The sequence below is a fragment of the Asterias amurensis genome, chromosome 12 (assembly GCF_032118995.1).
Source record: "Asterias amurensis chromosome 12, ASM3211899v1".
Classification (NCBI taxonomy): domain Eukaryota; kingdom Metazoa; phylum Echinodermata; class Asteroidea; order Forcipulatida; family Asteriidae; genus Asterias; species Asterias amurensis.
The window spans coordinates 14,908,088-14,924,251 of NC_092659.1; the positions used below are offsets into that span (position 1 = coordinate 14,908,088).

The 16,164-nt window shown below is 37.5% G+C and overlaps 1 protein-coding gene across 3 annotated transcripts in view; it reads right to left on the reverse strand.

Annotated features, from left to right (window-relative positions):
* LOC139945129 (beta-arrestin-1-like) overlaps positions 1–16,164 on the reverse strand; it is a 121,654-nt gene that overhangs the window by 22,639 nt on the left and 82,851 nt on the right. For all 3 annotated transcript variants that reach the window (XM_071942401.1, XM_071942402.1, XM_071942403.1), the window contains exons 6-11: positions 15,474–15,576; positions 7,903–8,072; positions 6,784–6,944; positions 3,562–3,711; positions 1,981–2,079; positions 169–281 (exon numbers count right to left, since the gene is read on the reverse strand). In XM_071942401.1, coding sequence (XP_071798502.1) covers positions 169–281; positions 1,981–2,079; positions 3,562–3,711; positions 6,784–6,944; positions 7,903–8,072; positions 15,474–15,576 — 796 coding nt within the window. The remainder of the gene's footprint in view (positions 1–168; positions 282–1,980; positions 2,080–3,561; positions 3,712–6,783; positions 6,945–7,902; positions 8,073–15,473; positions 15,577–16,164) is intronic.

Here is a 16,164-nt window from a genome sequence, read left to right on the forward strand (position 1 = left end):
GCGCCTTTGAACATACTTATGGATACCGGCAAGACATAAATTATTTTGATTGATTGATTGATTGATTGATTGATTGATCGATCGATCGATCGATCGATCGATTGATTGATTGATTGATTGATCGCAAACCAAACACACATTCGAGAGAATAACAAGATTTTTTCTTACTTGGTTCTTGCTTCTGTTGTTTCTGCTCTGGCACTGGTGTAGGCGGGTACGGGTCGGCAGGTTGCTCTGGCTTCGGATGTGTGAGGACGAATGGCAGAAGAACTGACAGAGGCCTAAAGAGGGATCAAACAAATAACAGTCTCACATGTGTTAAACAATGGCGACGGGGATGATTTGTTTCTTGAAACCTAGAGCTAGCAACATATTGCACATTGCAATCGGGAAGGTTGTGTCCAACCATCTGGGCCCAATTTCATAGAGCTGCTAAGCACAAAAATTTGCTTAGCATGAAATTTCTTCCTTGATAAAAACAGGATTACCAACCAAATTTCCACGTGATTTTCAGGATAAGCAAACAACAGCTAAATTCCACTAACAAGCAATATGAAAGAAATGGAAATTTGGTTGTTTATCCTGTTTTTATCAAGGAAGAAATTTCATGCTAAGCAAATTTTTGTGCTTAGCAGCTCTATGAAATTGGGCCCAGTTAGTTAGGTGAGGTTTGTGGTAGTCCCATGTGTAAATCTCTTTTGAGTTGTGTTGGTTCTGGTAAGAACTGGTGGTTGACAACTCAATGTTTCGATCACTATTCTCTGAAAGCCTTCAGGAGAAGACGATTAGAGCATACTTCATGTACTGATGGAAACGTTGAGATGTTCAGTACCAACACTATTTAAAAAAGATTTACACATGTTGTTACCGCTAACATCACCAAAGTATACTTCCACCATGCAAAGTTTGAAATCCTACTCCAAAAATCAGGGAGATCTTTAGAATCACATTCGTCTTAAAAGGGACAAAACCTCCATAGTCGCAGAGATTTTCAAGTTTATTCATCAGAACATCAGAATATGGAAATATTGCATTATTTTCAGGGACCTTTCTGCAGAAACAAGAAAAGTTGGCTACAAACGTCGTCTGCTAAGATCTCTCGTCATCTCGTACAAAGTTGTATAACTGATGGAGGTCAAAGGTTGAGGTTGAAGTTGAGGTCTGTTGGGGGGGGGGTGGGAGGGGATTCAACAAGCGCTCAGTGTTATAAACCCCTTCACCTGTCCACATATTTTCAGGTGATTGAATCACATTTTAACAAATTGTTGCCAAGAGCAACATTATCGGAGATCAGACTAAAGGCAGAGTCACACTGCAGTGTTAACATTATCGGAGATCAGACTAAAGGCAGAGTCACACTGCAGTGTTAACGAAAATGACAACGATCACGACGCAAAGAGTACGCATTCTATTGATTGAATTGCTCCACGCAGAATATACACTCGCCAATTCAACTAATAGAATGCATTCTCTTTGCAACGTGTTAGTTATCGCTGCAGTGTGACCCGGCCTTAAAGTAGGGAAATTATCATGCCTGTTTATGACATTGGGCCTTGGTTAATGCCATTGGACCCTTTCGGTACAGGAAGAAAAAAAAAGGTCACAGATTTACAAATAGTTTACAGGGTTTTAAAAGAAGGTAATGGTGAAAGACTTCTCTTGAAATATTAGTCCATGAAATGCTTTACTTTTTGAGAAAACAGTAAAACAATATAAATTCTTGTTAGCGAGAATTACGGATTTGTTATAAACACATGTCTTGACACGCTAAACGCGCGAAAAACAGGAGTGGGTTTTCCCGTTATTTTCTTCCGACTCCGATGTCCGATTGAGCCTAAATTTCCACAGGATTGTTATTTTATATATAAATTGTGATACACGAAGTGTGGGACTTGGACAATACTGTTTACCGAAAGTGAATAATGGCTTTAATGCAGTTAATCCTTTTTCTGAACGAAAAACAGATATCCGGAAAAATACCTTGCGAATGGAACCTCCAGAACACATTTGACCTTGTACTGCACAACGATGCCGTGAATGTTTTCAGCCTCTTCCCCACTTTTCTCGCTGGGTTTGAACCTGAAAAAAAAAGTAGAAAGGATACGAAAATCTGTCACGAATCATCCAAAATTCATCTCTTGAGTTGCCTGAGTTTGATGGATTCAGTGTTGCACAATCACATCAATCAACAATGCGGGTGCTGTAGAAGATTGAGTGTGTAGTGACTGATCGGTCTAGCACACAAGACTACAAGACTTAATAGAACCATTGCCTTGGATCGCACGAGTTGGTCTATGAAAAGCGTTTGAAACCGTTTGTTATGAAATGCATATGGTTAGAAAGACGTTTTAAAAGTAGAATATAATGATCCACAAAAGTACATGTATCACTCAAAATTGCACGGTTTTCAATTTATGTCGCGAACTAACACGGTCGGCCATTTTTGGGAGTCAAATTTTTGACTCCCATAAATGGCCAAACGTGTTTGTCGACGAGGGTAACAAAAACCACGCAATTTCGAGGCATATTTGTGTAGATCATTGTATTCTACTTTTACAATATCTTTCTACCCATATGCATTTTATAACAAACCGTTACAGAACGCTTTTCAAAGACCACCTCGACCGATCCAAGGCAACGTGTTCCTTTAAGTACAGGTTCGAATCCTGTAATAACACAACTCCTAGAGTCATGCAACGTCCCATAGCCTTAGATCCTGAGGGTCTTTTCGACAGCAGTTCCCAAGAACAAGCTTGTCTGCAGCTGATTCATCCATTAATAGTGTTATATTTTTATATAAAAACGTTGCATCCCCTTGAGGTGATCCTAGCTGCAGCTTTGTAAACTTGGGTGTGATCCCTGGTTACACGGCAGTTAACAAACTGTTGTATATGGTTTCTGACTGGCTTCCCCAAACAAAAATATTGACTAAAAGGGAAGCCGCCAACATAGCACTAGATACCTCAACTAGTCTCGAAGGCAGTACTTAAAGGAGCACGCTGCCTTGGATCGATCAAGTTGGTCTTTGAAAAGCATATGTAACCGTTTGTTATAAAATGCATATGGGTGGAAAGATGTTGTAAAAGTAGAATACAATGATCCACACAAACATGCCTTGAAATTGCTTGGTTTTCCTTTTACCTCATCGACGTACACGGTCGGCCATTAATGGGAGTCAAATTTTGACTCCCATAAATGGCCGACCGTGTTAGTTCGCAAAATAAAAAGAAAACCACACAATTTCGGGGCAAATTTGTGTGGATCATTGTATTCTACTTTTAAACCATATGCATTTTTTAACAAACGGTTACGAACGCTTTTTATAGACCAACTCGTCCGATCCAAGGCAATGCGTCCCTTGAAGCAGCATCCAGCAAGAGAGTCAAGCATCCTCCTGAAGACCATTGGAGCATATTGATCGAAACGTTGAGTTTCAAAAGAGATTTCCACATGGTGCTAACCGCAAACCTCATCAAATTAAACTTCCACCATGCAAATTTCAAATCTTTCAATACAGCTCGGAATTGAACTTTTTATTTCAGAATAATTACTCATACTTACATCGTTGATGTGGCCAGGTTTGTGTCCTCATGTTTGAGTTTACCATCCAGCGCCAGTCCTCGTTTATGTTTGTTGTTGCTTAACAGAGGGGTGACGTTAAAAACTTTGGACAAAGTGTGACTGGGCAAGACCGGCATGCCATCTGAAGCTCTGTTAGGAAGAGGTGAAGAGTTCAAATGAATTGAAAATTTGAAGATACAATACCAGCTGTACCAATCCTTAAATAACTTTTTACGGTTAAATTCAAGTACAGGTATTGATGTTTCCTGATGCATAATTTTCCTTTTAATTCCATATTTTTTAATGTTCAAGGCATCATAAGCAAAGAATTTTGCAGACAATATTTTTTCATTTGTTCTCTTGCACTGACCGATTTAATTTTTTTTTTAGAAAATAGCTTTTGCAAACTGCTTACCAATAAAAAAAACACTTACGATATAAATGCAAAAGTTAATGGCCCGAAGTTTCGACCCTAGCAGAACCTTTCTCGATGAAAGAGTTTTTCCGCCTACTACTGACTTCTATTTTTGAAGCCTCTGGTTTTTTTATTAAAGGAGGGAGGGATCCACAAGAAAAATAGTGTTGTGTGTAGGGATTCCAATGTACGTTCAAACTGCAGCCCACAGAGGACATTTCAATTATCTGATGACATCAGTTCAGTGCAGGACGGCTTTGTACGCCACTCAATGGCTTGGTATCTTTAGCTATTTTGCTTCTTTGTTTCTTTATGTAGCGATCATGTATTTTTATATTTTTAAGCCAGTCTAAAGTCTAATAAAACTAAAACTGAACTAAAAGACAAAACGACGTTATCAGAATAATTGGTTCATTTCTCAATTACACGTATGTGTCTCCCTCAAAGGACTTATTCTAGAATTGCAAAACTAGTTAATGGCCCAACATTTCGACCATAGCAGAGTCTTTCTCTGAGGCCAAAAGCAAATGTTCACTTTGAGTAAATCAGCATAATCAACAAAATCAGCTCTCATAATGCCATATCCATGAAAATTCAAAGCATCTTCTACGAATGCGCACAATTCCAGTCGTGCCTTAAAGGGTCTATGTAACTTTTGAAGGACAAAAAACACAATGTCCACAGTTTCACTAAACATACACAGTTTGAAGATAATGATAGTAGAAAGGAGGTGCTGTAGTTTTGGGGAAATGAGTAAAACAATGTCATGAAAAAAGTTTTCGTCTCATGAGACGAAAATTATTTTAATCGTTTACAAACATATTTTCATGACATTGTTTTACTCATTTCTCAAAAACTACAGCACCTCAGTTAGTAATATTTGAAGGGAAGCTTTCCACTATCATTATCTTCATACCTTTTAAGTTTAATGTAAATCTATGGACATTTTGAAAAGGTACCCAAATCCTTTAAGTAAGACTCAACTTTTTAAATCAGCTTATGATATTTAACTGTGCGCTGATCTTTTTAAAGCTATTCAGCTTTGCGTTTTTTTTTTATTGGTATGTTGCATACACTATAATCACCTTTTAATACTAACATGGACATGGTACCAAGGTATTTTTTCTTATCTTTTTTTTTTTTTTTACTATTCAGCTGTTCGTAAAATTTCAGTGCTTTTTATCTTGTGGTTGTCAGTTGGTTGTATTGTATACTGCTTTGGTTTTTTTAAAGCCTCCTTTTGCTGTTATTTTTTTTTTACTAAGTCGACGGTATCTTTAGATAATATCTGTTTACTCTTACATGTACTTATTAATTTGTGCAGCGCATAGTGACCATTTGTTTTTTGCGCTTCATAAATATTTCCTATTATTATTTTCATCATTATCGTCATCAAATTAGTTTGTTCACGTCAAGATAACGCATCTCCCCTGACATCTCCATTTCCTTCGCGGAGTTGTTTGGCAAAATTAGTAGTAAGTTATGCATCCAGCTGTTGTGTGCCGCGTTATCAAAAGGAACACTACACAAAAGGTCATCTCAGGTATCAGCAGGGGCAGGTGGCCACAAACACTATCATTAATTTAATGCGCAAAAACACTTATCAGAAAAAAACACGATATCAGCTGAATGAATTTTCTAATGTCAAACGTGTTTGAGGTTTTGTCTTTCCAATTTACTCATTTATTTTATTTTTTATGTATGTAATTGCACATCCAACTGTGCAATTAGCGCCGATAATGGGGGTGAATGGTAAACGAGTGGAAATGCTCAATTTTAGATGTGGGAGGAAAGCCCCAATGGGAGGGGGGGGGGGAAACCAATGCTATCAGGTAGTGACTGAAAACCCAATCCACAGACAAGGCTCCGGTCTGAGGTGGGATTCGAACCTACATTTTGTAGGTCTACGAGGTGAAAGGCAGGGGAAAAAACACTGAGCCAACCTGGGTCCAATTTCATAGAGCTGCTAAGCAGGCAAAATTGCTTAGCATGAACTTTTTTCCTTGATAAAAACAGGATTACCATCTGAATTTCCGTTTGTTGCATATTGCTTGGTACTGGTATTCAGCTGTTGTTTGCTTATCCTGAAAATCACGTGGAAATTCGGTTTTTATACAGAAAGAAGTTTCATGCTAAGCAAATTTTTGTGCTTAGCAGCTCTATGAAAGTGGGCCCTGGTGTCCTGATCTTGATACCACCTACAACAAATCTAAACTACAAAATGACCAAATAAATTTTGTGATACATGTATATTCATTTTTCAATATAGAAAGCCCTCAGAATGTGAGTGGGGGAAAAGGGAATTTTATCCCCACTCACATGAGGACCCTATCTTTTGGAAAATAAGTACATCACTGAATTGAATTTGACATTTCCCGTCCTCTTTAAAGACACTGGACACTATTGGTAATTGTCAAAGACTAGTCTTCACAGTTGGTGTATCTCAACATATACATCAAAGAACAAACCTGTGAAAATTTGAGCTCAATCGGTCGTCGAAGTTGCGAGATATTAATGAAAGAAAAAAAACACCCTTGTCGCACCCTTGTCACACGAAGTTGTGTGCCTAATGCTTGATTTCGACACCTCAAATTCTAAATCTGAGGTCTTGAAATCAAATTCGTGGAAATTTTTCATATGGTGTAGACTTTAATACAGAGGGAGCTGTTTCTCACAATGTTTTATACTATCAACCTCTCCCATTACTCACAATCAAGAAAGGTTTTATGATAATAATTATTTTGAGTATTTACCAATATAGTGTCCACTGCCTTTAAGGACAACAAAACGCAAGAATCCAAACTTACTTTTCTGTTTCGAACTCCACCACATTACATTTATAATTGGCTTTATTGAAAAGACAGATGTCGGCGTACTGCTTGACGATAATCTTGATCTTTTTAACCTCCTTCTTTGAGTTGTTTGTGATTTGAATATTGACCGCTATGCTCTCACCGTGGTAGTACATCTGTGGGATAGAGGTTGTAAATCATGTCAATCAGGGGGATGCTTTCAGAAAGTGGCTCTGATTTTGAATATTTTGATCTTTTAAAGTTGAAAGAGAGAGAGATTTTCTTTATAGCAGGGCTTGAACCACAAGGCCACATGGTTGTGGCTTAAAATTATTACTGGACTGGAATTTGTTTTACAAGACAAGAATCAAAATAAGAAATCACTTCCTGACCCAGTTTAACATTCATTTAGGTTAATTGGTTTCATTTCAATGAGTGGTAGGGAAAAGCAAAAAAAAAGGGAGGGGGCACCGGTTGCAACAATGTAAACTTTATGTAATTTAGACTGGTAACCAGTTTCTGTTTTAACAAAAATATGTTGCTTAAAAGCAACATATTTTTGTGCTTAGCAAGTTTTAATGCTTAAAGGCTTGATGATTAAAGTTGGGCCCTGGGTAAAATCAAGGACATCCAATTGAGATGGGGGCAAAAAATTCCCGTGCTGGATTGACCCACATGACGTCATTGACCACCATCTTTCATTTGTGTAAACCCAAGGAAAATTGCGCGCTTGGACATGCTGTGCTTGACTTTCAGCCAATGGGAGCCTTTCACATGTGCACGTTTCATCAAAGATGGCGGCCAATCTTAGGGATCTTTTAAACATAAAAAGTCAGAATCCAATTTGAGGTGCCAGCAAAAGCGGGAACAGGACATGGTTCAACAAGAGGTCAACGTTAAATCGATAAAAAATTGATAACGATAACAACAACTAAACGATAAATAAACGATAACAAAACAGTAACAATCACAACGCAAAGATAACGCATTCTGTTGGTTGAATGAGCGTGTGCGTATTCTGCATGGAGCAATTCAACCAATAGAATGCGTTCTCTTTGCGTCGTGATCGATATCGTTTTCGTTATCGCTGCAGTGTGACTCTGCCTTTAATGGGACAGTTATCTTGAAACGTACCCCTTTGTCCAGAGATGCCTCAAGATGCAAGGGTGAGTTGGTATTCATGAGGAACGTCTTAGAGCATTCCTCGCTGGGTTGAGCGATGGGCATTTCAGGGTTGGCGTAGGTGACTTTACGGATGGCCAGATTGACCGAGTTCCTCTTATGGGGTTTCTCATCGATGGAATCTGATAGATAGAAAAATAGATAGATAGAATATGTTATTTCGTTTTGGTTGAACTGGGTGAGTTAGAATGAAATGTAATTCTCAATAAATCACTCATTATAATACGTGGATGTTGATATACACCAATTCAGGCGTGCACCGGGCGCGCAAGTGTTGAGCACCGCAGCCATTGCTGAGGTAACATGTGCCTAGTTTTTATTGAAATTTAATGTATTTCTCGACAATCTATGCGATTTCTCTGACATGGCTGCATGATATGACGGTTTACTACATTCTTGCTATTTTTGTTTTAAATTAAGCACAAAGGAAAATACTGAAATTCTGACAAAATCTCATTTTAGTGCCTATTTTATGCAGTTTTTTACCGTTTTCAAGATGATTCGGTTTCTATTTAGTTGCAAATTTTGAAGTCAGTGATCTTCATTAGTATATCATGATGTCCTGTTAAGGAAAATGTGATAGTCGTTGAGGAAAACATTTCATGTCCATAAAAAGTGAAAAGAAACATGATTTCCTCATGTCTTTGTGCACAAAACTAAGCACATTAATGTACATGTACGTACACCTCAGCAATGGCGCACGGTGCTAAACACTGCGCGCCTGATTAATGTAAAGGAGCAAATGTTATTTGGTTTCTTCCCTGAGCTTTCGAACCGGCTTCCTAAGCAACTTAGGGAGGCCACTAATGTTGTTATATTCAAGGCTGGCCTTAAGACAAACCTATTTAAGCGTTCTTTTTTAAACCACCAAGTACAAGTTTTAAATAAAACTTACACAGTCTATGATGGTGATAGTAGAAAACATCCCTTGAAATATTTCTGTCTGAAATCAAACTAATTTCCCGAGCGTTTTATTCATATTTTTTAAATCGATGTCATGCAAAATGTGTAATCAGTTCTTCACTATTTTCTCGTGACCCAGATGGCCGATCGATCTCAAACTTCTACAGGTTTGTCAGTTTACATATAAAGTGTTTCCAATGTCAGCAGCTGTTTTGTTAGCAAAAACCAATTACGTAATGTTCCTTTAAATAAATGTTGACATATCAGAGATTCAGATTTTATCCAACCGCTACCATTTTGTGATAAATAATTGAGAATTTCATCTTTAAAAACGTGAGTCGTGTAAACAAAATATTTGGTTGATTACAATCTTATAAACAAATTCTTTTTTCATTGACGTCATTGGTGGCCTTTAGGAAGCCAAAAAAAAAAAGATTTTTTATTTTCTATTTTAGAGTTTCTCCAGAAGCCATTTGATGACATTGTCATGAAACCTGGTTATGTTGACACTAAAGTTGTTCATATTCTGAGAAAAAAAGAAGACTTTTAATTCTTTTTTTAAATGAAATCAAGGATTGATGAAGTAGGTCTTTGCATCACACATAATTGGCAGTCGAAACCTCATTATGTACTCAAATTGATTATTTCAAATTCTGTAAAAATCTCCACCTGGCATATTTCAAATTTGTTGCCTGTGTGTTTGTACATCTGATTGTTCATTCTTTGTTTGTAATATAGTAATAGTTTTAATGATTATTTTTGTAAACTGTACATTTCGGCTTTTAGCCGCTGTATTGCAGTGTTTTAATAAACCATGAATAAATAAAACAACTTGTTCACATTATTGTTAAATCTATCTTATTATAGAGTTGTCACTTACTGCACTCAAGTGTGCATTCAGCGCTATAATTTTTAAGAGTGACAGACGTCCTGTGGTAAAACTATTGTGTTGAATTCAAATTTTGAAGAGTGCTGTCAGTGACAACTCTATAAAAAGTGAGATTTTACAATATAAAAAAAATTAAGTTAAGTGGGTAGTTTTCTTTAGATTAAAGGATTTGGGTACTTTTTGTAATACATGTACAAAACACAATGTCAACAGATTTACATTAAATTTACACCGTTTGAAGATGATGATAGTAGAAAGCGTACCTTAAAATATTTGTTGCTGAGGTGCTGTAGTTTTTGAGAAATGAGTAAAACAATGTAATGAAAATACGTTTCTACATGCTAAAATAATTTTCGTCTCATGATCACCGAGACAAAAATTATTTGCATGACATTGTTTTACTCATTTCTAAAAAAATACAGCACCTCAGCAAGTAATACTTTCAGGGAAGCTTTCTACCATCATTATCTTCAAACTGTGTAAGTGTAATGTAAATCGGTGGACATTGTGGTTTTTGTCCCACAAAAAGTACATAGACCCTTTAAAACCATCTGCTAAGTCTGTCTAAAAAGAACTGAGGGTAATATCAAAGTCTAATACAGTGTACACATACATGTAGCGCATGTATCTACCAAGTACTCAAGGAGCTTAGTACATACATACATACATTTATACAAAAATATAGGTTATTGAAGTTATAAATTCTGAGACCCAATTTTGTAGCACCTTATAACATGTATTCATCCTCAGACAGTTTCGCTACTCCTAGTGGTGGAGAGCGCGTCACGTTTTTTTAACCAAAAAGGCATATGAATGGGAATAAAAGAGTAGTGACTTGTTCTTTAACGGCCGTTTAAAACCTTCCAGGGTCGTTGGACCCTGCCTGTTTAAACGGCCGTGAAAGAAGTCGTCGCTAAACTTTTTATTTTCTTATAGGGGTTTAAACTTTAAAAGCCCTTCTGTGCAGTCTTGAGCATTCTACATGTACATGTACATTGCATTTTATGGTTCTGTAAAAAAAAAGTTTAGTTTGCCCGATACGCTTGCTTGTGATTGGGGAGAACCCCTTACGTTTCAATTTCTTTGAGAGCATTTTCGTGTTTTCCTTGTGCCATCATTAATGTTTCCATCCTACATGTGTAGTCTTAATTAACTCTTTGTCCTCCATTGCAAACAAGCAGCCAAATCTACTGTGTACATGCAGGGTCAACATCTCTCCTCTACAAACCTGTTTTATTTGCTTTCATCAAAGTAGGATTTCATCCCGCACAGCCATTCCCCTCTCCGCAAATGCAAAACGCAACACTAACCCTCGTCTCAAAAGGCAATTACCGCCTTGATAAATAAAACCGAGGCATGGCGTAATCTAGGGGCTTCACTCTGGAAGCGGTGCTTCACAGGTAGGATTTGCACGATACGCCGGCAAGCAGTGTTTGGGTTTGTTGAAGGGTCCAATAAAAATGGTATTGACAATGGAAGCCTGAGTTGGTAAAGACAGGTTGGATATTTCAGAGAGAGTAAGAGTGAAATTTATCTGAAATTGGGCCTGGAATCACATGTATGCCTCTGTTGCCCCTGGGCCCAATTTCATAGAGCTGCTTTCGCACAAAATTTTGCTGAAGCAAAAATATCCTTGCTTAGTAAAATCAGATTACCAGCCAAGACTCCACTCAATTGTTATGCTAAGTAAACAACAGCTAAATACCGGTCAAAAGCAATGTATATGGCATGAAATTTTGGCTAGTAACATGTGTAAAATGAGCGAGCTATTTTTGTGCTTAAGCAAATTTTGTGCTTAAGCAGCTCTATGAAATTGGCCCCTGGTCTTGGCCTTAGAGTGCCCTTCCAAATATGGTGGGGGGGGGGGGGGGTTGTGCCAAGTCTAGTTGGTAAGATACTGCTCTAGAATGACAGGGTCGTGGTTCGAATCTCACCTGTGACTGTTTTTCACAGAACTCAGGAAAGCACTGAGTAGACTGTGCTACATGTAACACACATCTGTGTATATATGGGTAAAACCAAACGGAGTATTTCTAGACTGTTTTCCAATTTCTACGGTAGAATGATTATTTTGAACGCGGTCTATTTCCCTTAACAGTCTGATGATCAATGAGAGTTCATTATTGTCAACTTCAAGTTTCTTACTTATACAGGGGCTATTGAGAGAGCTACGAAAATCAATCACAGCTAGACCAACAATCAGCATTTCAACAGTTGCTCTGAAAAATTGATTTTTTTTTCTCCCCCCACCCCCTTTTCCCATCTCTTTCGTTCTTCTTTACTTTTTTTTCTTAGGTCAAATGTTCTTTTCCTCCAGTGTTTTTTTATTTGAAAATCTATACTGTACATGTACATGGAGAAAATATTTACTTGTTGAGGCTATTTAAAAAAATTGATGAATTAATTTGCCGATGACTAGAGCACGCTAGTCGAAACGTTGAGACTAACCCAAAAACTTACTCCGCTGTAGTACAGTTTATTACGATCCTATAAGCTAAAGTAGTAGTCCCAGCCTATTTTTATACCATCCGCCCAGGTAATAGTTAATAAGCAGAACAGTTCTTTTCAGAACTGAGAGGTCTCCCGAACACCCGAACAATCTACTCCGCGGTAGTAGAATTAAGCAAGACAGTTCTCTAAGAACAAACTCTACCTGGCAAGTAGATACACACATGGTGTTACTGCAAACCAAATATGCATTGATACCTCACCATGCAATGCCTCAAATCCTGTATTAATTTGATGATATTATATTTTAGAATTTAGTCGGGACACAATATAGGAATTTCCTTTTTCTTTCTTAGGGAAAACCTGAGGGAACATCGCTGCGCCTCATACATTGTAGCTCAGTTGCTAGAGCATCTGCCCGGAGTGTCAGGGTCTTGGCTTCAAATCCCAATGCGGACCTTTTGATTTTTTTCTCCCATCCCATGTTTTGCTTTTTCTTTCTGTAACTGCTCATACAGGGTAACCTTCCATGTATGTTTGTAGTTCCACCTGACAAATGCCTGATTTTACATGCAAAATTTCTGCTCTAGAATTGCAAGGGTCGTGGGTTCGAATCCCACCGGAGTAATAAGCCTTACTGCGCCTTGAACACCCAGCAGGGTGGATATGTGCGCATTACAAGTCTTATTTTATTATTATTATTTTTATTATTATTATGCCTTTATTTTTTTTACACAGGACTCTGGAAAGTACTGAGTACACAGTGCTAACATACATCGGTGTATGGGTAAAAACCAAAATTAATACAACTGAGGTAAACACAAGCTTGTGGCTCATAACCAAAGGGTCTTAGATTTTGGTTTTTCTCATAAAATGCACCGTATTTTGAAAAAAATTCTCTATCCATTTATTATGGACTGTCGTTCGGTACCGATTTGTCCCTCTTTGTATGAGTGAAATGAAGCCAGCAAGTTAGATGCATCACTGTGCATGCTACACAATGGATTGCCAAAGGGCAGCGTTATTATACATCATCCGGTCAAATAACTCAATCAAAGGAGGACGTTTTGAAGCTGTTTGGAGCATTCATAAACGTCTACCATTATTCAGTTACGTTGGATGAAAACGACATCATTCGGCGTCACGTGATTAGATTTCAGTTCTTACTTCAATGTTACTACTTTATTTAATTAAGCTTAAAGGCAGTGGACACTATTGGTGACTGCTCAAAATAGTTATTAGCATAAACCCTTATTTGGGAATGAGTAATGGGGAGCTGTTGATAATATAAACCATTGTGAGAAACGGCTCCCTCTGAAGTAACATAGTTTTCGAGAAAAAAGTCATTTTCCAAAAATTTGATTTTGAGACCTCAGATTTAGAATTTGAGGTCTCAAAATCAAGCATCTGAAGGCACACAACTTCGTGCAACAAGGGTGTTTTTTCCTTTAATAAATATCTCGCAACTTCCGACCGCGATTGAGCTCAAATTTTCACAGGTTGGCTATTTTTTTATATGTGTTGAGAATTACCAATAGTGTCCAGTGTCTTTAAAAGCAAAAAAAAATTAAATTGATGCTTTATAAATTGTGAAACAGAACCCATTTATACAAACGTGTGTTGCAAGCTGCTTACCAACCAAAAGGAAGTTTCGACCCTAACACAGTCTTTCTTGAAGGCTAATTGACAACATAATATACATGTGAATCGGTTCATGTGTTGTGTTGTCATTTAGCCTTCGAGAAAGACTGTGCTAGGGTCGAGAAAGACTGTGCTTAAGATTGATAGAAAAAAGACCTAACAAGATTTACCAGAACCTGGTAGTAGATTCTTAAACGATAACTGCTCCATAATTTCCATTGGCACGTCTAAAACATTAAAATACGAAAAGTGCATTTATCTCGGCCGCTGCTGAATCCAGATATTAAAGGGTCTACGTACTTTTTGTAGGACAAAAAACACAATGTCCACAGATTTACATTAAACTTACAGTTTGAAAATAACGATAGGAGAAAGCTTCCCCTAAAATATTACATGCTCAAGTGCAGTAGTTTTTGAGAAATAAATAAAACAATGTCATGAAAATAATTTCCGTCTCAGTGATCATAAGACGAAAATCATTTTAGCATGTAAAAACGTATTTTCACGACATTGTTTGACTCATTTCTCAAAAACTACAGCACCTCAGCAACTAATATTTTAAGGTAAGCTTTCTACTATCATCATCTTCAAATGGTGTAAGTTTAATGTAAATTTGTGGACATTTTGTTTTGTGTTACAAAAAGTACCCGAATCCTTTAAACGTCTCTTATGGAAATAAAAACATCTGCTAATGGCCGACCGTTGCTATTTCCCCGGTTACAGTTTGAGGATGTTCGATATCTTTCCTCCATCCCCTTCTCTCCAAAGGGAGGTTTTCTATTTCTTTATGAGATTCTTCCCTTTCTTCATAATCGTGAGGACATCAGACTGATCGATTCTTTGCTTCTATAGTGGGTAGCGGATCAAGGATATTGCATACTGGGCCATCTACTCTACACAATGGTGGGGGACGGTTCAGCAAAAGTGCAGGCACCTGATGAGCGGCCATTAACCATTTAAGCATCTGATTGTGCAAGATGCTGTACTGAATGCAGTTACGATTGTACATGAAGAATCTACTTTAGTGTGCACCCCACTTCACAGGAGAAAACAGAGCGCAAGCCTTATTTTGTAGGCCCTCAAAATATTATATTCTAGACAGATTTGAGAGCACAAGAATTAAAGTGCACACAATTCACAAGCGGCCACAACCATTTGAGAATCTGATTGTACAAGATGCTGTACTGAATGCAGTTACGATTGTACATGAAGAATCTACTTTAGTGTGCACCCCACTTCAGAGGAGAAAATAGAGCGTCCGCCTTATTTTGTAGGCCCTCAAAATATTCTATTCTACACAGATTTGAGAGCCCTAGAATTAAAGGCAGTGGACACTATTGGTAATTTCTCAAAATAATTATCAGCATAAAACCTTACTTGGTAACGAGTAATGGGGAGAGGTTGTTAGTATAAAACATTGTGCGAAATGGCTCCCTCTGAAGTAACGTAGTTTTTGAGAAGGAAGTTATTTTCCACGAATTTGATTTTAAGACCTCAGATTAAGAATTTGAGGTCTCGAAATCAAGCATGTGAACTCACACAACTACGTGTGGCAAGGGTGTTTTTTCTTTCATTATTATCTCGCAACTTCGATGACCGATTGAGCTCAAATTTTCGCAGGTTTGATAATTGTATAACTTACCTGCCACATAGGTTCTTAGTTCGTAGTCAACCCCGCATGGTTTACCCTCCCGATCATCAGGTGCAGGCTGTAGTGTGACGGATGCCGGGGAATTCTCAGGCAACTGCAAGAAAACAAATTAATGACGATTAAAGCCATTATATATACATTTTCGGAACAGAAAAAAAAAAAAAAAAAGTTCAAAGATTTACAAATAACTTACAGGGTTTACAGAAGGTAATGGTGAAAGACTTCTCTTGAAATATTATTCCATGAAATGCTTTACTTTTTGAGAAAACATTAAAACAATATCAATTCTCGATAGCGAGAATTACCGATTTATTTTAAACACATGTAATGACACGGCGAAACGTGCTGAAACAAGGGTGGGTTTTTCCCGTTATTTTCTCCCGACTCCGATGACCGTTTGAGCCTAAATTTTCACAGGTTTGCTATTTATATATAAGTTGTGATACACGAAGTGTGGGCCTTGGACAATACTGTTTACCGAAAGTGCCCAATGGCTTAAAGAAAAAAAAGAGTTGTAAATTCTCCAAAATTAATTAATTTGTATGCATCTAGGGGGCCTATATATTTTACTGTTAACATTGTTTGCAACTTTCTGTCATGTCTTGTTTGTTCTTGTTTTCTTTTTGGCTTACTTTTTTAACGCTTGTTTGGGTAGTTTGTTTTGGTATCTTTTGCTTCTTCA